At 33.6% G+C, this 20,805-nt stretch overlaps 7 protein-coding genes and 1 pseudogene across 8 annotated transcripts, besides 4 other annotated features; 5 read left to right on the plus strand and 3 right to left on the minus strand.

The window, feature by feature from the left end:
* Window positions 1-11,658: part of a mobile genetic element that runs on past the window's edge.
* TVAGG3_0456010 lies at window positions 3,963-5,267 on the plus strand (annotated as a pseudogene). Its single transcript has one exon. A coding segment is annotated over exon 1 (1,305 nt).
* Window positions 5,843-6,806, plus strand: TVAGG3_0456020 (organellar and viral DNA polymerase type B; the record flags this gene model as incomplete). The annotated part of the gene is made up of 1 exon (XM_051234837.1): window positions 5,843-6,806. A coding segment is annotated over one exon (964 nt), but the record flags the coding sequence as incomplete, so codon positions are not given.
* TVAGG3_0456030 (uncharacterized protein) lies at window positions 7,033-7,867 on the minus strand (the record flags this gene model as incomplete). Its single annotated transcript, XM_051234838.1, has 1 exon — window positions 7,033-7,867. A coding segment is annotated over one exon (835 nt), but the record flags the coding sequence as incomplete, so codon positions are not given.
* TVAGG3_0456040 (uncharacterized protein) lies at window positions 10,470-10,700 on the plus strand (the record flags this gene model as incomplete). The annotated part of the gene is made up of 1 exon (XM_051234839.1): window positions 10,470-10,700. One exon carries the CDS (start codon window positions 10,470-10,472, stop codon window positions 10,698-10,700), a length of 231 nt encoding a protein of 76 aa, XP_051104569.1.
* Window positions 11,646-14,403: a mobile genetic element.
* Window positions 14,404-15,965: 1,562 nt separating this feature from the next.
* On the minus strand, window positions 15,966-16,596 carry TVAGG3_0456060 (uncharacterized protein; the record flags this gene model as incomplete). The annotated part of the gene is made up of 1 exon (XM_051234840.1): window positions 15,966-16,596. A coding segment is annotated over one exon (631 nt), but the record flags the coding sequence as incomplete, so codon positions are not given.
* Window positions 16,597-16,658: 62 nt separating this feature from the next.
* Window positions 16,659-17,267: a mobile genetic element.
* A 769-nt stretch (window positions 17,268-18,036) lies between these two features.
* Window positions 18,037-18,753, plus strand: TVAGG3_0456080 (transmembrane amino acid transporter protein family; the record flags this gene model as incomplete). Its single annotated transcript, XM_001298711.1, has 1 exon — window positions 18,037-18,753. One exon carries the CDS (start codon window positions 18,037-18,039, stop codon window positions 18,751-18,753), a length of 717 nt encoding a protein of 238 aa, XP_001298712.1.
* Window positions 18,754-18,849: 96 nt separating this feature from the next.
* Window positions 18,850-20,805: part of a mobile genetic element that runs on past the window's edge.
* Window positions 18,961-19,842, minus strand: TVAGG3_0456100 (uncharacterized protein; the record flags this gene model as incomplete). Its single annotated transcript, XM_001298712.1, has 1 exon — window positions 18,961-19,842. The coding sequence occupies one exon, from the start codon at window positions 19,840-19,842 to the stop codon at window positions 18,961-18,963; it is 882 nt and encodes a 293-aa protein (XP_001298713.1).
* TVAGG3_0456110 (protein of unknown function, DUF4106 family) lies at window positions 20,315-20,792 on the plus strand (the record flags this gene model as incomplete). The annotated part of the gene is made up of 1 exon (XM_051234841.1): window positions 20,315-20,792. A coding segment is annotated over one exon (478 nt), but the record flags the coding sequence as incomplete, so codon positions are not given.

The raw sequence follows: 20,805 nt of genomic DNA on the forward strand, positions 1-20,805 counted from the left end.
AAAAAAGAAGAGAGATCATTTATTTCGGATAAGGGTGTATAACATCATTAATGGTTTGTGTTGCTATCTCTTTGTGTGGCTTGGGCTGTTTGGTGCTGTGGGCTTTCTTAGCTTTTTTTCGCGACAGTGTGTTTGGGTGGATCGAGCATAATGCAGCTATTTTCACTAAGTTTTCTTTATGGTCTCTCTGGCTTTTGTTTTTTGTTCCTCAGGTTGGTATAAAATTGTGTGCGAATTTCAATTTTCAATGCTTAACTCTAGTGACGCTCCTGGTCTGTGTCCAGTATGATCTTGTTGAGTCATTTGACTGCAGTATAGATAAAAATTGACTTTATAAGTTGTAAGATGAGCTTGTAAATCGCAGGAGAAGTCTACTTGATTATTAATGACGCAAGAGGGTTACTAACATCCTTTATATTAGTAAGTAGAGTAAAGACTGGTGATCTAAGATGGATTGGGATAGTAAGCAAGTGTTCATTGGAATGAGAAAGCGAAATGTAAGGAGTTATGGCAGGGTGAAGTCTGCAGTTAAGTTCTTTATCAAACTGACAAAAGTGGATAGAGAGAGAGGATGAGAGGAGTAATGTGTCTTTTAGTGCATATTACGAGCACGAGCGTTATGTGTAAGTTGTGAATTTCATTGAAAAACAAACCGAGTCAAAGAACCTGACCGCGCCAGTAGAAAGAGTGAGACAAAAGAGAATGTAAGTTCATTGAAACTGTCAAGAAACACTTCACGACGAATACAAGAAGAAGAGTGAGAATAATGAAGTAAATAGATATTTTTTTATCTGAAGTAAAATTCATGCAGAACGAACAGTTAAACGAATTTATCCGCAGGATGCATATTCATCAGATTCGCATCCTATTTCGATATAATAGACAATGCAGTTCAAATTGGTGACACTAATAGAAATATATCTGACGCAAGATTCGATCACAACCTGGAACTGCTAAAGATAACACATGGGATAACATTCAATCTCTCACCTCTCTGGTGAAAATAATGTTTGGACCTTTACAATACATTCATTCGTATAAAATGGAAGGTCACATTTATTGTAGATAAGAAATTGGTTAGGGTTCCAATAAAACAAACCACCAGGATTCTTGGATTGGTTTCGATGACGCTCTTCTATGCAGTTGCTGGATATAAATCTTGGCAAATGGTCGTATCGTATATTCTCAAAACACTGCAAGAGAAGAAGCAATAAATATAACTTCAAACTCACAAACTACCGAACAAATAAAGAAAGTAGATTGTTTTCCTCAAAGACTCGACATAAAAGATTGTATGGAGTCATTTCGGGAACCATGCAGAACAGGACAAATTTAGTGGTCCAATTACAACAGGAAAATCATTTGATTTTAAGCTTCGTTTAAGATAATCTGTTAGAGATTCCTCTCCATTAAGAAGCATATTCGATTTATTCACCATGCTTTGTGCAGAAACATTCAGCTTAAATGTAAAGTTCAGTAGCGACGCCTTACAATGGCACATACTAATACTGATAATGATATTACTGCTTTAATCGCAACTCTTAAAGTTGCTTTGCTTCAGATTCAAATCCACCGACAAATAAATTTGTTCCGATAATGAACCATCACTATGATAACGAGGCATGTAGAAGCTAGTGGAACAGTTATTATTACAAACTGTAAACCAGCAACTATTCTGACAAAGATGGATTTTAATGAATGTTTCATTCATTCCAAAGTCATTCTCTTAGACCTAACATTTATACACAGACTTGTAGAACATTATACAAACGAGGCTTTTATGTCTTTCCTGTTAAAGGTTATGGATTGGATTCCTATGGACGGTTTCATATCTGCAAAGAATACAGATAGTTCAAGTGCAGAACATCTTACAGCAGCTTAATACGCCTATTATGTTAAAAGTATTTGGGCATAATTTAGAAGAAAGACAACTATTATGTTTATAACTTTTGAGAACCCTAAGTTGAAATATCATTGCAGGCTTTCATGGGAGCTTATGGATCATGACCTGCGAACCTGAAAAATCATATGGACTGTATTTTTATGAAATGGTTGCGAAACGCTTGCAATACAAACAACTGATATGATAGGATTTAATGAAGATGTTATGGAGGTCATTGTGGGATGAATGATATGTGGAACATAAATGTAGGATAGCTATAAACAATTCTTATGTGTTTTCCAACAGAAGTGGACTTTTGCTTCACAGCAAGGTCCAAACATCTACTGCTCCAAATAACATACAAAATTGTCTGTTAAAGGACGTATTGAACTAGCAACTTGAAACGTACCAAAGCACTTATTAGGATTTATGAGGGATTGTTGCTTTGCAATAGAAGTAAGACAGTCAGGCATCAACCAATAATAAGACTTGACGACTATAAATTAGCAACTGACGACAGTGAGGAAAAAGGAATGAACGTTTATTTTTAAAAGCTTAAATAGTTCTTCATTCAAGCTCTCGGTGAACCTTACTTGTGTGAACAAACATGTTGACAAACGAGTTATCGATGAACTTGCAATCTTTCGTGTTTCATTAAAATAAAAATTAATTTAAATTTTTTTGAAAAATAAACTTAAAAAATCTTAAATCTAATTTTTCAAAAAATATTTTTATCCGATAGAAAAGATGACAGAAAATAACTTTTTTACATAGCGCCAGACCCTTCTTGCCCCAATCTTTTTAAGCCACATATATAAGGTAATAGAACTAAATAGAAGAAAGCGAATATTCAATAAAAAGCGAAATTAACAGAAGAAGAGAAATTCAACAGAAGAAACATATAGAGACCTAGATAACGAAACTGGATATGCACTATTCTGGTTAGATTGTCCTTATGAAATGTATGAAAAAAAGGCTTTATATGAAGAATATAGAAAATATTGTCATGAAAACAATATAAGACCAAGCTCTAGAGAAAAATTCTATGCTGGTATAAAACATCTTTTCGAAGTTCGGAATGGCAAATATAGAAAGAAATATATTTTTCTAAGTTTATTTTTTCAAAAAATATTTTTTTATTTCCTACTAAAGATGTATCGGAAGTTGTCTAAGTTAGAACACTCGGAAATAAAACAACTTCTTACAGAAGCTAATATAGATGTTGCAAAGCATTACACAACAAACAAAAAGGCACTCGCTGACATCCTCAATGACTATAATGGTGAAATAACTTATGATAGAATTCATGAGTTCATAAAGCCGCAACGCGGCGAGGACGAAGTCCATGCAAGAGCATTTCCTTTAAATGACGTTGCTATTGACTTATATCATAGACGTTCAATACCTCATGAAGTAAGAAGAGAAATGTTTGACATAACAAATGCAAACGTTGGTCATACTCGTAAAGCTCTTTCACATGACGTTCGTCAAGAGATGTTTGACATAACAAATGCAAACGTTGGTGAAACAAGAAGAGCTGTACCACATGAAGTAAGAAGAGAAATGTTTGACATAACAAATGCAAACGTTGGTGAAACACGAAAGAGAGATGACACACTGAAACAACAGAGAAGAGAGATGTTTAAAAGTGCTATAGAACAAGTTCGCAAAGCTAATAATGTCATTCGTTCCATTGACGACAAACCAAAAGAAGGTGAGAGATGGTTAAAGAAAGATGAAGAAATAGGAAGAGGAATGTGAAGTCAGGCAATAGACTCATTGACTTTAACATCGAAGCTTTAGATGAACCAAACAGAGACTACTTACACAAACATTTCGGTAAGGTTTTCATGAGACTCTTAGAGAAAATTAAAATAAACTCCAACAGAGATGGATGGTATGTTATAAACTTGGTGGAAAGTATGAATGTTCTACGTTAAACCTCAATAATATTGGAACATTACTACATCAGCTCTTGAAGGAGAACTTTATATCAGAGATAGAAGCAAATGCTGCAGGTATTGTTGAAATGCACTATGACTTCTTCTTGACAAACATAAAGAATCTTACTGAAATAAAGATGTATGATTTAACAGAATATGAAGGCTTAACGATGTCAGATGTAAAGAAAGGCAAACCAAAAAAGAGACCATATAGAGATGAAAGCACACTGACAAATGACCAGAAAGCCATTTTGGAAGCTCTTAAGCAAACAGGAAACCCAGCACTTATAGAAAGCTTTTGGAAAGATAATGGTGAAAAGAAGTTTTATAAGAAGAGAAGCGGTCAGTTCTGGAAGTATCTTTGCACATTACCTATAAATCTTGAACGCTACCAAATCTTCAATGAACTGAACAAAAGAACTGCAACACTTATGACAGAGGACAATTGTTTCGTTTATGCTTGCATTCAGGCTGGAGTAAATGAAGAAACTATTGACCACATGAGAGAAGTCATTCGTGTTAGAGACTTTCCTCAAAGTAAAGTACAAGAAATTTCTGACGCAACAGGTATAGCATTTAATGTTACCATTGGTTACTTTCAATGACTCAAGACATAATGAAATAAAGAGATACATACCAAAAGAATGTGAAACTGTTCGAACTATTGACTTACTTCTTGTTGAAGACCACTACATGCTAAATGAAAGACTTCCAATGACAACATATTTCATTCGAAACTATATAGAAATCTTGAAGGAGTGTGGTGGAATGAACATTGAAAAACAGATGAAATATATACAAAGAGAGAAGATAAATATGTAGTTCGCATGATAGAACTACACCGCTATGGGATGTTATGAAAACATTGTGGGAGTGCAAATATTTTGAACCTATTTCTTATGGAGAACTTTTCACATATACGACTGACTTATATAAACAGAACCTTGCACCATTTAAAGATTTGACATATGCTCCAAAGTATTGTGTACAACTGAAGAAGAAAGCAGAGTCAAAAGAAGTAAATAAAGCTAAATGTAAGTTCATACCTGAGCACGTTTTCTTTGCTGACTTTGAGTGTAGTACGGATGGCTTTCATAAAGCTTTTAACATCTGTTATGACAGTGAAGATGGTTCAGTTAGTGAAAGTATTTGGGGTCAAAACTGTGCAACAGAATTTTTGGAAAGACTTCCTGACAAGAGTTTAATATATTTCCATAACCTCAGTTATGACATAAACTTCATCTTAAGACACATGACAGAAGTGAAAGGAACTCCCATCATTAAAGGTTCACGAACAATGCAAATAACTGGTTTATATAAAGGAAGGGCAATTATTATAAAAGACTCTTACAGTGTTATAAATAAGAAGCTTAAACTATTTCCTGCTATGTTTAACTTACAAACAGGACCGAAAGAAGTATTTCCATATAACTACTACAGCAGTGTTTTGTTAGCAAATGACAACAGAACTGGTGTCATTTCTGAAGCATGTAAGTTTATCCATGATGCAGATACATTTATGAAGAACATAGATTCCATCAAAGGTTGCAGAATAGATGAAAACCACTTCGACTTAGAAAAATATAGCACGTTTTACTGCAAACAAGATGTAAGAATTTTAAGAGAAGGTTTTGTAAAGTTCCGCAATGACTTATTGAAAGAGTTTGATTTAAACGTTTATGACTACGTTAGTATTTGTTCTATTGCTAACAAATTGTTTGAGAACAGAGTATACTTCCCGAATGGAAATCTTTATGACCTCTCAAATAAACCAAGAGAATTTATTTCGAGATGCATTCAAGGTGGAAGATGTATGTTGTCAGATAACATGAAACAAAAGAGCAAAAAGAAACTCATTGCTGACTTCGACACTGTTTCATTATATCCTTCAGCTATAGCAAGACTTTATACTTTAGAAGGTATTCCAAAAGTATTGAAGGAAGAAATGTTAAGCACAGAGTATCTCATGAGACATTTATTCGATGACGACCAAAAGGAACCCATTGGTGAAAAGTTTATGTCTGGCTTCTTTGTTCTCATTAAGATAACAGAGATTGGTATACCCAGACACTTTCATTTAATAGTTTGCGACCCTGAACTAAATCCAGAACTTAACGTTCCAAGAAGTTCAAACACTTGCTGTCTCATGTATGTTGACCATATAACATTACAAGACCTCATAAAATATCAAGGTGTCAAATGTGAAGTGTTGCAAGGATACTATTACGATGGAAACAGAGATATGAGAATAAGAGATGAAGTAAAGAAGTTGTTTGAGTTAAGGTTAAAGTATAAGAAAGAAGAAAACCCCTTACAAGAAATTATAAAACTCATTCTGAACAGCATTTATGGCAAAACTATTCTATCTCCTATTGAGTCAAAAATAACCATAGTAGATGACAAAGATGCTATAAGATATGCTATAAGAAATTACAACCATATAGTGAAGTTCGAAGGTTTGGATGGTTCAGATAAAACTATTTTCAAGCTAACGAAAAGCATTTGCAGACACTTTAACTTCTGTCCACTTGGTGTTAATATTCTGTCTATGTCAAAACGTATTATGAATGAAGTATTCTGTACTGCAGAGGACATGGGACTTCAAATCTTTTACCAGGATACCGACAGTATGCACTTATATAATGAAGACATCCCAAAGCTTGCAGCAGAGTTTAAGAAGAGATACGGTCGAGAACTTATAGGAAAGAACCTTGGTCAATTTCATAGCGACTTTGCAGAAATAACACCTGGAAAACAAAGTTTAGCTTATAAAAGTATTTTCTGTGGAAAGAAGACCTACATAGACTTACTCACTAACGATTTAAATGAAGTTGCATTTCACTGCAGAATGAAAGGCGTGAAGCAAGATGTTATTGCTTTAACCGCTAATGAAATGTTTCCTGAAGCTATACAATGCTATTACAATGAAGATAAGAACATTCACATACCTGTTGGAACATATGACAAAGACTCTGAGTTCAGTTTAATGAAACTTTACAAAGCACTTTATGATGGTCAAGAGATTGCATTCGACTTATGTAAGTCATGTCAACCTTGCTTTGCTGAAAAGTTCAACTTTTCAATAACGACTAAAACAAGCTTTATTCGTAAGTTGAAGTTCTGAGGTCATTTATTTTTGTCAGCAATGAGGTCATTCGTGATAAAAATAAAGCTAGCGTAGATTTTACAATACTGCGATGGTAGAGTTTAAGAGTTGTGCTTCAATGTAGAGACAGTCCTTCCCATCTGGAGGCAAGAACACTGGACATTTATGGTCATGAGTGGAGTACATGTCTATCCAAAACTCACGATTGAAGCCAGTTAATTTATAGTATTTAGGGTTAGGAAGTGGTGAAGTTCTTGTATGACCAATGAACTCATTTTCAACGCCTTTGGCTATATTAGAGTAAAGTATTGCTTGCTTTCTATCCCAAATGCCAGGTGTTACAATCTTTGAAAATTCATTTTTCCTCGGAAGCATTGCATCATAATTGAAAACATTCTTAAAATCATCACTTGGTTCGGAGATTTGAAATCTTATACGTAATGGATTTTCTTTCTTTTTAGCGACTTCATTGAATGGTGAGAATACAATGAATTGACAGTCATGAGTTCCATCTTCATTTTCATTAAATTCATAATGAAAGTCTATAAGTTGTGGCTGACTACCTTCTTCTTTCAGTTGTGCAAGAAACTCACGTAAAGGCTGTAAAGTTTGTACTTCAATGTTGAACTTTTTCTCGAACATCTCATTAAATGAAATCATACATTGCAACAATGTTGTATCGTCTTTAAAGTATTTGTATATGTGAATGTTTTGGGCGCTTAAAGACTGTTCGTCATTTTCTATCTCGACTTGAAGTATAAAGTCAACCTTTCTGAAAGCACGTGTTATATACATAGATGTTATGCCAATGTACTTCTCTTCATTTATGTTCACAATCCAGTCTGTTGGAAACTTAAACGTTACTCTGTTCCCCTTTATTTTGACGTCAGGGTTTTCACTACTGAACGCAACAGTTAAAGGTATTTGTCTATACATTTAATTCGGATAAAAATAAACCATTTACTCTTTCTTTGCTTCAGCTTCTTTAGCTTTTGCTTCAGCTTCTTCTCTAGCTTTTTCGCCAGCAAACGTGGGTTCTTTGTCTTCCAGCAGCTAATGCAGCAAGTTGTTTTTCACTAAGTTTTCTCTTTGGTCTCTCTGGCTTTTGTTCTTGTTTTTGTTCCTTCAGTTCGGATAAAATTTGCTCGCGAATTTCTTTCTTCAATGCTTCAACATCTATGACCCCTTGGGTCTTGTCCGTAGGGCTTGTCTGAGTCATTTGACTGCAGATAAAAAACAAAATTAAAACTTTAACCGATGTAAAATGAGCTTGTCAAAATCAGAGCGAGAGTCTATTATATTAAATGACGCAAGAGGAATACAACATCCTTTCTATTACGTAAGTCAGAGTAAAGATGGTAAAATATACGTAAGAAAAAGAAAGGTTCCATTAGCGAATGCAGAGAGCGACAACATTAAGGTGCATGGCAAGGGTGAAGTCCACGAAGCCTTCTTTCAAACTGAAAAGTCAATAGAACAGAAGAAAAGAAGCCAGATGTACTTTCAATAACGAACCAAGAGCTTATTGCAAAGTTCGTGAATTTCATTGAAAAACAAACCGAGTCAAAGAACCTGACCCGCCAGTGAAAGAAGTTGAGACAAAAGAGAATGTACAGTTCATTGAAAATGTCAAGAAACAACTTCCACCACGAATGCCAAGAAGAAGAGTGAGAATAATGAAGTAAATAGATATTTTTATCTGAAGTAAATACATGCAGAACGAACAGTTAAACGAATTTACTCCAGCAGAGCATATTCATCAGATTCGCTCATATTTCGATATCATAGACAATGCAGTTCAAATTGGTGACACTAATAGAAAATATTCTGACGCAAAGATTCCATCACAACCTGGAACTGCTAAAGATAACACATGGGTAACATTCAATCTCTCACCTCCTGGTGAAAATATGTTGGACCTTTACAATACATTCATTACGTATAAAATGGAAGGTCAATTTATTGTAGATAAAGAAATTGGTTCAGGTTCCAATAAAACAAACCCACCAGGATTTTGGATTGGTTTCGATGACGCTTTCTATGCAGTTGCTGGATATCAAATCCTTGCAAATGGTCGTATCGTATATTCTCAAGACAACGCAAGAGAAGAAGCATATATAACTTCAAACTCACAAACTACCGAACAAATAAAGAAAGTAGATGTTTTTCAAAGACTCGACATGAAGATGTATGGAGTCATTCGGGAACATGCAGAACAGGACAAATTGTTAGTGGTCCAATTACAGCAGGAAAATCATTTGATTTTAAGCTTCGTTTAAGAATTCCTGTTAGAAGATTCCTTCCATTAGAAGCTATTCGATTTATTCCAGCTTTTGCAGGAAACATTCAGCTTAAAGTAAAGTTCAGTAGCGACGCCTTACAATGCACATCTATATCTGTAAATGATATCATTGCTTTCAATCCAACTCTTAAAGTTGCATTTGCTTCAGATTCAAATCCACCGACAAATAAATTTGTTCCATGGAATGAACCATTCACTATGATAACGAAGGCAAGAAGCTAGTGGAACAGTTACTATTACAACTGTAACCCAGCAACTATTTCGAACAAAGATGGATTTTAATGAATGTTTCATTCATCCAAAGTCATTCTCTTTAGACCCTAACATTTATACAGAACTTGTAGAACATTATACAAACGAGGCTTTATGTTTTCCTGTTAAAGTTATGGATTGGATTCCTATGGACGGTTCATTCTCAAAGAATACAGATAGTTCAAGTGCAACATTTACAGCAGCTTATACGCCTATTAATGTTAAAAGTATTTGGGCACTATTTAGAAAGAAAGACAACTATTATGTTAATTTTGAGAACCCTAAGTTTAAATATCTTCAGCTTTCCATGGGAGCTTATGGAAATATGCCTGCAGAACCTGAAAAATCATATGGACCTGTATTTTATGAAATGGTTGCGAACGCTGCAATACAAACAATGATATGATAGGATTTAATGAAGATGTTATGAGGTCATTGGTGGATGATGGTAGTGTGGAACATAAATGGGATAGCTATGACAACACACATTTCTTATGTGGTTTTCCAACAGAAGTGGACTTTTGCTTCCAGCAAGGTCAAACATCTACTGCTCCAATAACATACAAATTGTCTGTTAAAGGACCTATTGAACTAGCAACTGAAAATGTACCAAAGCCACTTATTGGATTTATGAGGGATTGTTGCTTTGCCATTCAGGTGCGTGCTAATGGACCAATAATAAGATTAGATGACTATAACTTAGCTACGGACGACAGTGAGGAATAAAGGATGAACGTTTATTTTTAAAGCTTATAAATGAGTTCTTCATCAAGCTCTCGTGAACCTTCACCATCTATGAAACAAACTTTACCAAACGATTATGGAGCACCTATTGAATATTTCTTACGAGCTGCACAATGGCAAAGAGCAGTCTCACCAAGGTTAGGTGTTCCACCAGCTCCTGTCAAAAATAGCATTTGGTCAAGTCCTTATATAAGATATGGTCTCCCACTAGGTTTGCTAGCTACAGCAGGAGCAGTTATGATGTTGAAAAGAAATAAAGCAAATGTTGTAAATAATACTGAAGTAGCTGAAGTTAAACAAACTCCAACACCTTCGCCAAAACCAACGCCTTCACAAGCAAAACCTTCAATGACTCCTGAACCTATGGAAGTACAAACTCCTGTTCAAAAGTCAACTCCTAAACCGACTCCAACATTTAAACCAGAACCTACTCCTCAAATAAATCGTAAAACTCCTGCGTTTCCTTACTGAAAAAATAACGTTATTTTTATTTAATATTAAAATTTTTATTTGATTGAAATGACGACTAAAGTCACTGAAGCAATGAAACAAAAGTTTTTGGTAGAATACATTAAATCAGGAACTATTCCAGAAGGTTTTTACATTCATACTATGAAGGATGGTAGAGTTCAGTTTAGAAAGATAAAGCAACCATTAGATAGAGAAGGTATTTTGAGAAAGATTAAACTTCATGAGGACAACATTGCTGAACTTAAGAAGAAGTTAGAAGAGTTGGAGAAAGGAAGAGAGTTATAAAGCAATGAATTCAACAGGTTAGAAAAGAGGTTAGATATCGGGTTAGATCTAACCTTCTACCCTAAATTTATTTTTGTGCTATGTTTTCATACGTGTCGGGTGGTGATATCATTAATTTTTTATTTTATTTTTAAGTTTACTGAAAATTTTTATTTGGATGTAAATGACAGAACAAAAGCAACTCATTCGAATTCCACAGTATAACAAACATACATTTAAACATTTATTCTTCCTTCCTGAGCATAACATGTTCTTTCAAATACATCCGAGACCAGTTGACTTTTCATTGACTGTGTATAAAGATAGAAATAGTTATATCATTAAACCATACGATGACGAAGGTAAGTTATGTAAATTGTACGTTAAGAAGTTAGAGAAAGTTTATGGCTTCAAGTATGACTACAATAGGGTTAACACTGATGATGAAGATATTGAGGAAAATTTATGAGAACATTAGTGAAGTCGTTAGTGAGAACGATAGTGAGAACGTTTATTTTTTACATTAGTGAGTTCGTTAGTGAAGTGGTTGGCGGCTTTGTAAATATTTAAGGTTAAATTAGTTTTTGCGTTCATGTTGTAAAATATACGTTAACGGTTTTGTAAAGTGTCAAATTCACAAGTATTGGGTAAGGTGGAACGCAGTGCCACAGTACCCAAGACTTGTATACTAACTTCTTTATCCGAAAGTTTTGATAGAATGTCTTTTCTAACTGTTTCTTTAAGTTCATCATTGTACGATTTATTGATATCAACATCTATAATCGTTAAATTCGAAATTTTATTTACTAATAAAGCCATACCAGTTTTCCTTCCTCTCCCTCCATCATATTTGAGGTAGTTATGTAAATCAATCTTGTTTTCACCAATTCTTTCGTTGAGGGTTTTAGTTTCTGCCATAACTAATTCCTCAGCTAATTCCTCAACTAATTCCTCAACTAACGAATCAACTTTTTCATCAGAAACGATATAGTTGCTGTTGTTGTTTGTTGCTGTCATTTATATAGGAATAAAAAATAAAAAATAATTTTAAAACTAACTTTATTTTTGGACTACATCAAATTTCATCCTCCTATGTTGTTGTCAAAATGTCATGTTGTCACATTTTTTCAGAGAAGTTAAATTACCTGGTGACCTGGTGACCTGGTGACCCTATCAGTTCTTCAAAAATAATGAATAAATGCCATCCTCCTATGTTGTTGTCAAAATGTCATGTTGTCACATTTTTTCAGAAAAGTTAAATTACCTGGTGACCTGGTGACCTGGTGACCCTATCAGTTCTTCAAAAATAATGAATAAATGCCATCCTCCTATGTTGTTGTCAAAATGTCATGTTGTCACATTTTTTCAGAAAAGTTAAATTACCTGGTGACCTGGTGACCTGGTGACCCTATCAGTTCTTCAAAAATAATGAATAAATGCCATCCTCCTATGTTGTTGTCAAAATGTCATGTTGTCACATTTTTTCAGAAAAGTTAAATTACCTGGTGACCTGGTGACCTGGTGACCCTATCAGTTCTTCAAAAATAATGAATAAATGCCATCCTCCTATGTTGTTGTCAAAATGTCATGTTGTCACATTTTTTCAGAAAAGTTAAATTACCTGGTGACCTGGTGACCTGGTGACCCTATCAGTTCTTCAAAAATAATGAATAAATGCCATCCTCCTATGTTGTTGTCAAAATGTCATGTTGTCACATTTTTTCAGAAAAGTTAAATTACCTGGTGACCTGGTGACCTGGTGACCCTATCAGTTCTTCAAAAATAATGAATAAATGCCATCCTCCTATGTTGTTGTCAAAATGTCATGTTGTCACATTTTTTCAGAAAAGTTAAATTACCTGGTGACCTGGTGACCTGGTGACCCTATCAGTTCTTCAAAAATAATGAATAAATGCCATCCTCCTATGTTGTTGTCAAAATGTCATGTTGTCACATTTTTTCAGAAAAGTTAAATTACCTGGTGACCTGGTGACCTGGTGACCCTATCAGTTCTTCAAAAATAATGAATAAATGCCATCCTCCTATGTTGTTGTCAAAATGTCATGTTGTCACATTTTTTCAGAAAAGTTAAATTACCTGGTGACCTGGTGACCTGGTGACCCTATCAGTTCTTCAAAAATAATGAATAAATGCCATCCTCCTATGTTGTTGTCAAAATGTCATGTTGTCACATTTTTTCAGAAAAGTTAAATTACCTGGTGACCTGGTGACCTGGTGACCCTATCAGTTCTTCAAAAATAATGAATAAATGCCATCCTCCTATGTTGTTGTCAAAATGTCATGTTGTCACATTTTTTCAGAAAAGTTAAATTACCTGGTGACCTGGTGACCTGGTGACCCTATCAGTTCTTCAAAAATAATGAATAAATGCCATCCTCCTATGTTGTTGTCAAAATGTCATGTTGTCACATTTTTTCAGAAAAGTTAAATTACCTGGTGACCTGGTGACCTGGTGACCCTATCAGTTCTTCAAAAATAATTCATTAGTTAGAAAAATAACGCTAATTTTATTTTTATATCTTTTTTATTTTGTATGTAAAGACAGTAATGACAAACATTGAGTTTGAAACAGTTAGAAAGATAGACGATGACACCAAAGTGGTTAGAATAGGTGATTTAAACGTAAGATACTCAAAGAAATACAACAAATATTCTTTGTCAGACATTATATCTCCATCTGAAAAGAAAACAAACGACTGGGTTAGAAATGCTTCAACTCAGAAAATTTTGACAAGAAATCCTGAGCTTATGATATCAGTAGCATTTCATGGAACAAGAGCATATCTTATAGACAAAAGTCTTATACCAATAGTTTTGTTATGGTTAGACCCAGTTGTTGGATATAACTTCATAACATATGGTTCATTCGATACGGAACGTTGCAGTGAAGGCTTACTTTACATCGTTCAGAAACCGAAGGACTTCAACACAAAAAGATATAAGATAGGAAGGACATATAATATAACTCAAAGATATGACAGTACAGTCAATAGAGTCAAGGTTGTGTTTGTTAATGATATGAGAGCTGCTGAAACAGAACTGCTTGAAGTTTTTGAGAAAATGTATGGTGCTCCCATAAAAGGTAAAGAAACGTTTGAAGTAGATGAGATAGATAAAGCTATAAAATTATTTGACGAAGTTGCTGAAAAATACATGTAAAGCGTTTATTTTTGGTCTTTTGTGAAAGTCAGAAAATAAAGTTAGTTTTAAAATTATTTTGTATGAAATGACAGATATGTCAACATCAGAGAACACAACAACTGCTATCTTTCATGAAGCCATAAATGAAGAATACGAATACATACAATATAACAAACAATTGAGACTCATTCGTTCGGTCAAAGATGACATGTACCAAATGCAAAGTATAATGAATGCTCTTCGTTCTACAAAGCAAGAGGTGAGATCTCACTTCTTCACCTAAACATTATTTTTGGGTCATTTACACTCATTACGATGAAGTCATGACAAATCATTTTCCATGTTGTTGTCAAAATGTCATGTTGTCTCATTTTTTCAGAGAAGTTGAATGACCTGGGAGCACATGGTAACATGGTGTTATGATTTGAATTAATTATTGAATAACCTGAAAACCATTAACGATAAAATAACTGATAACAAAAATTTTTATATAAATGAATACCCCGCAAGCTCAAAATTTACCACGAATCATAACAAGGGAGGAAACGATAAAAATGCTGCGAGAACTTGCTAAAAATAACAAACCACTAAAACTGAGAAAATGTGGTTATGCAGTAATGATGGAAAGAGAGATGTTGTCAAAGAAAAATAAAAATTAATTTTGGATTGAGTTTAAAAATTCATCTTTATTAAATTCATCTCTTCCAATCAATTTATTTATTCTATTAAATTCTTTTATTTTTGCTTCACTTAGTTTAATGATTGAACGTAAGTTTCTAATTTTTCGATTATTTCTTTATCGTTTTCAACCTCACCGCATTTGGCTTCTTTTTGTAATAGCATATTTTTGATTTAATTCTGTTTAGTTTCTTTTTATATTCATCGTCTGGACTCTTGGCTGCTTCGTTGTCACTCATTTCTTACGAAATAAAAAAAATTAAATATTATTTAAATATAATGGAGTAATAAAATAAATCGGAATTTCTATTAATTTATTCAACTTCAACTAATACATTGCCGTTAATATATCTAACAAATTCAGCTATTGTGTCAAATCTTCGTCTTCTTTTTGTCATTGATTTATCAGTTTTTCCATAATCGAGATGAATCAAAACTTTATCCCCTTGTTTAAAATTCATGAGCCCCGAATTAATTTGTTCACGTTTAACATCATTCAACCTTTCCATTTGCTTTCTAATATATTCCCATTCTTTTGAAATAACATTTTTCATTTCCACCGGTTTCATGTTTATTGTTCTATGCCATGTATTATTATAATAATATACTAACTGTTGTATGATGGAGTCATGATTTCCATCCCAGTATATCTGACCGTTAACCCCTAACGCATCTCTAAGAGTTCTCATTACGCATCAACTATTTTATTATGAAACGTATATGGAGAGGATGAAAAGTAAAAATTAATTTGTGGGAAATAATGAGCCATAGCTGCCTGAAATCCTTTATCACTATCACCCCTGATATTATCTACTCTTTCATGCTCTAGTAAGTATTGAATAGCTCTTCTTGTTTCCTGTTCTGTTTTCCCTTTCACCGGAATGCAATATAAATATCTTGTGTTAATGTTAATGGCAAATAAATAAGTAACGTTTCCTTTTGAATATTCCAGATGATCGATTTCGTATGAATATGGATATGGAGCAAATGAAGGGCGACTAAATTTTTCCTTTAACGGTTGAATTTTTGGGTCAGTTGGTTTATTTAATATCTTGAAATCCCTTTTAAAATCTTTTTGCTTCTTTAATGTTTGAAATGGATATAATAAAGTGAATGATGAAGTATTAACTGCTGGAGGAGGTACTACTGCTGGAGGAGGTACTACTGCTGGAGGTTTTGGTGTTGTGAGTGGTTTAATTTTATCTGCTTTGATTTTGGATGATGATGTTGTGGAATTCATTCCACCTTTCATTAATTCCGGATGTATTTTATTCATTTGTTTTAAATATGCTGTATATAAAGGTTTGATATACTTTCCTGCTTCGAGTTTATGTTGAAGGATGAATTCCAAAAGTTGATCTTCATTTAAAAGTTGGGCTGAATGTGGTTTAACTAATGAATCATAAATTAAAGCTTGTGCATCATTTTTGGTCTGAAGGACCCGGGCGTTTTGTTTCTTTGTTTTTTGTGGCTCAGGATTATATAATTTATATAATTCATCAATATCTTCTTCTGTTAATACTTCATTTTTGAAATCTTTCAAATGTTTAAGTTGTGATTTAGTTTTTTCCTTTGTATATTCATTATTTTTAATTTTATCTTTAATTTTAGAAATTATTTCATTATGATATTTCAAAAATTCATTATCATAATATGAATAATAATAATCCATATCATCATCCGTTATATTTTCATCATATTTTTGGAGATATGCTTTTAAATCATAATAACTAAGAAAATTTTGATCACGTACTAAATCATCAATTAAATTTTCTAAATCTACGTTATCCATTTATATAAAAATAAAATAAATGTTTTAAGGGTGCCCACCTCTTTGATCAAGAATCAAAACCATCATTCAACGGTTCCTTTTGTCGGTTGATAATATTCCTGCAAATTATGTGCTAATAGCCATTGATATATCTTCTGTTTCGTGATATGTGGTGCATATGGTTGCTGTGTCTTTTGCAACTGAACGTCTTGAATTAATCTTCCATTATTTTCTTTACATTTCTCACAATGCTTTAAAAATCTTCTTTGGTTTTTCCTTTCTGGATCATCACGGATAGAATATACTTCTTCTTTGCAAAAGGGGCAAACTTTATATCCTGTGAGTGCTTCAACGTCTGTAATTTTGTCAGCGTGAAGTTTTCCACATGGACTCTGTGTTAATAAAATATTTACTGTTTCAAATTCTGGATCTATCATTATTGATTCCACTAATGGAAAGTCTACCTTGTTAATGTCTACGTCTTCTGGTTGAGGGTCACAATAATAAAAATCAATATTAACGTTTAACATTCTTGCTAACCTCTCACTTTCTGATGAAATGTCAAATCCTTCATATGCATCTATGGCTTCATTTAAATAACTTCTACGAGTTTTAGGATTAACACCATCAGGAATGTTATAGAAGCGTTTAAATAACCTTCTACCTTCGGCTCTTATTTGATTATCATTCATTTTAGCTGTTCCATTTTTGTTCATTTATGTAAGAATAAAAATAAAGTTTATTTTTTTTAAAGTCCGAGACTCAGAGAGTCCAGGGCTAAAGTCCATAAAATGAATTAAGAACACATAAATTTTTATCATCTGCGACGTGACGAATACATTTTAATTTACTCAAGAATGCGTACCCTGATACATTAAATCTAATTCCTGTCTTATTTAATTTCACAACTTTGAAAAGGAATGTATGAATAGCTATAAAATGATGAGATGATGTTTTATGGGTTGCTTCCATTTTTTCTGAAATAAATGAATAAATATAATGTTTATAAGTTTTCATATCTTTTATGTTCTTAATAACGAATGGTATAGACCTTTCAACTTCGTCTTCCTTCGGTGCAATTCTCTTACCTTCTAAAATTAATTAAGATAATTTATCCATTTCAATTTCTTTTCAATTAAATTTTGAATAAGCTTTCAATCTGTTAATTATTAAAATTTATATATATACGTCAGATTTAATTGAACATGAAAGAAAGATTTAGTTAAAAGAAATCAGAAAAATTAATAAATTTATATCCATATGCTAATTAGGCACCATAATGAATAAATGTAAATCATTTCAATAGTATTCAAATATTTTCAGCATTTATTTCAAAAAATGCTAGGAGGTGATTTATTTATCTCTGATTTTAGAATAATCAGCAATCCTGATCGGAAAATTTTCCGTGAAGACAATCACCCGATTTCATACATAAGTGCCTTAATGATTTTGTTTTGCTTAATGTCAGGCAACGACTCGAATTACATGGATGGACTGTTTTCAAGCGGCATAATAAACACAGCACTAATGGCAATACTTGCATATACAATTAATTGCATATCAACATCATTATTCGTTCGAAGTTGGAGATTTGAAAGTGGAAACCATTATCCAGACATTGTTAAAGAAATTTTTGGTCATGGAAGAACAATCATACGACTAATATATATTCTTACTCTCTTATACTCTGCAATTTGCAATTTTTCGGCCGTTAATTATTATTATTCTTTGCTTGGTTCTAGATTTGCTGATCCTCAATCACATTTGAACACACCATGGATTCCATACTATCTAATAATTCCAGTCTTTACTATACCATTTTGCTTTGTCAATAGATTTGTTAACCTAAAATACTGGTTTTTCATTGGTAATATTGGCCTTTTACTAGTTCTTGCTACAACAATTTATTTTGCTGCAACTAATATTCATGAAAAGGGCTTTGATCCTGAAAATTCAAAAGTATTAATCAGTTGGGATTTTTGGGGAATGGTAAACTCATATTCATATTTTACAACATTACTATGGGGACAACCATTTCTATGTGAGATTGCCAGATATGCAAAAAAAGCACGGCAACATTACATAATTTCTTTCATCTACGTGTCTTCAGCTCTTGTTGTAGTATTTAACTTTGCAATTGCAATCTTATCGCATTTCTATTTCTGGGGTTCTGCATAAGACAATGACATATTCGAGTTCTATCCTCAAAATAAAATTATGACTCAGGTTGGTATCGTAGGATCATTAATTAATTGTCTTGTTACGAACTGTAAAAAAAAAAAAAAAAAAAAAAAAAAAAAAAAAGGAAGTGGGGCTTCCAGGGGCTGCGCCCCTTCTAGCCCCGAAGATGTTTAGTAAAAAATGAGGTTTTTATTCGGAAAATTGTTAGTCTTCTGGTGTGAATTCGGAGGACTCTTCTTGGATTGAGTCTTGTATTTCCTCCTCCTCTTCTTCCTCCTCCATTGCTTCTGGGAAGAAGTCTTCTTCTGGGTCGAAGACATTATATAATGTGTAATTGAATGACACATTATATCTTTCTTTGAGTTCGCTCCTGACAAAGAACTTAGTTCCAGGAATACAGAAGACTTCTGTGCGTTGGAAAAGCTGATGTCCTGGAACAAATTTGGCAATTAGAGACTTCTTTTTTCCGAATTGTTCAGGAGTTTCCATGACGACAGTAACAACATCTCCATCTGCGAGGTCTTGTTGTTGTTCGGAAAGGTAAAGAGCAATGATATAAATGGTTGCTGCGTTGAATTCGAGAAAGTCGAATTCAAATTGTGTAGTCGTATAGCAGTCAAACCATTTTGTACAGTTGTCTCCGAACTCGTCAATGTATTCATCTTGGTCATATCCGTAACTAAAGACTTGAAATTCGGCAATTCTCTTGTCGAATGACCGTTGGATGGAACGAGGAAGATTTTGACGAACTTGGTATAAAGTTCTCAACATTATAAGCTTAGTAAATGTTGGAAAATACTGAACTAAGACATCGCTAAGCTCAATTGGACTTGGAATTGTCTTAGTAAGTTCAATTGAACTAGCAATTGCTTTGTTCAGAACTTCACAGAACTGAGTATTGTATATAGCGTCTGGTTGTGTGTTTTCTTCGGCGTCTTTGAGATATTTAGAGCAAATTTGTTGAAGAATTTCTCTTAATTCGCTGTTAGACTTTTTGGCGGTTATTCTAACAGCTGTGCCAGTTCTTGGAGGTTGTGGGGCTTTGGCTTTGGTTAGCGGTTGAGAATTGTTAATGTTGGCTTCCATTAGACAAAAATAAACTGTTTTTTTCGGACTACTCATAGAAAAGTTTAAAATAAACCGTTTTCGTCAACGGTAACCCCCTCTATTTTTTTATTTTATTTAATAGTTACCGTTGGCAAACCGTTCCATCTCAAATATTGAATGAACTATAAACGTTTTTTGTTTTCTATACATACTTTTTTGTCCAACGGTAAAACTTTTTACACAACGGTTTTTGAGAGTCGTAGCCGTTGACTTTTTTGTAGAGCACTCAAAATAGTACAGCTTTGTCCGGACAAGTAAGGGTCTATCGTCGCTACAGGAAAAGTTACAGGCGTTCCAAGGAAGTATACTTTGAGAAGACTTTCCCCCTTATAGAATGAGATAGGACGGTTATTTTACAAAACTGACAACACTTTGACCGAGTAGTTTTTTGTGCTGAACAAAAAGTGTCATATAAACATCTGTCAAAAACCGCTTTTTAACTTCACTTAAAATGCCACGTAAGCTACGTAAGAATATACGTAAGAGGAAGAGAGCATTGAAACATCCAATAGTAAGACTGACACCACAACAACAGTTGCAACAACAAATGCTGAATGACCCCACTATGTTGCAACAAATGTCAAGCAATCCTATGCTTTTAAACCGAGTTGTTGGTGCACAGAGTGGAGGTTTAAGAGCGGCACTTTTAGCGAAAATGGCAGGCTATGGTGGAGCTGCAGACGGAACAGCATATAACCCTCAAAGTCAAATGAATTTGAGTTCACTCAAAAATCAAATAACAGATGTCAAAAAGTCAAACATAGACATACAGAAGCAAATAAGTGAAAACGAAAAGAAACTAGAATATGACAGACACACAAAGAAACTCAATGAGTTAAACGTAGAGAAAAAGAAGAAAGAAGAACAACTGAAAGAACTAAGTACAGAGGAATATGCGAAAAAAGTGTCAGAAAAAGCAACAGAAGTAGCAAAAATGGAACA

Source organism: Trichomonas vaginalis, chromosome V, assembly GCF_026262505.1.
Source record: "Trichomonas vaginalis G3 chromosome V, whole genome shotgun sequence".
Lineage (NCBI taxonomy): Eukaryota > Parabasalia > Trichomonadida > Trichomonadidae > Trichomonas > Trichomonas vaginalis.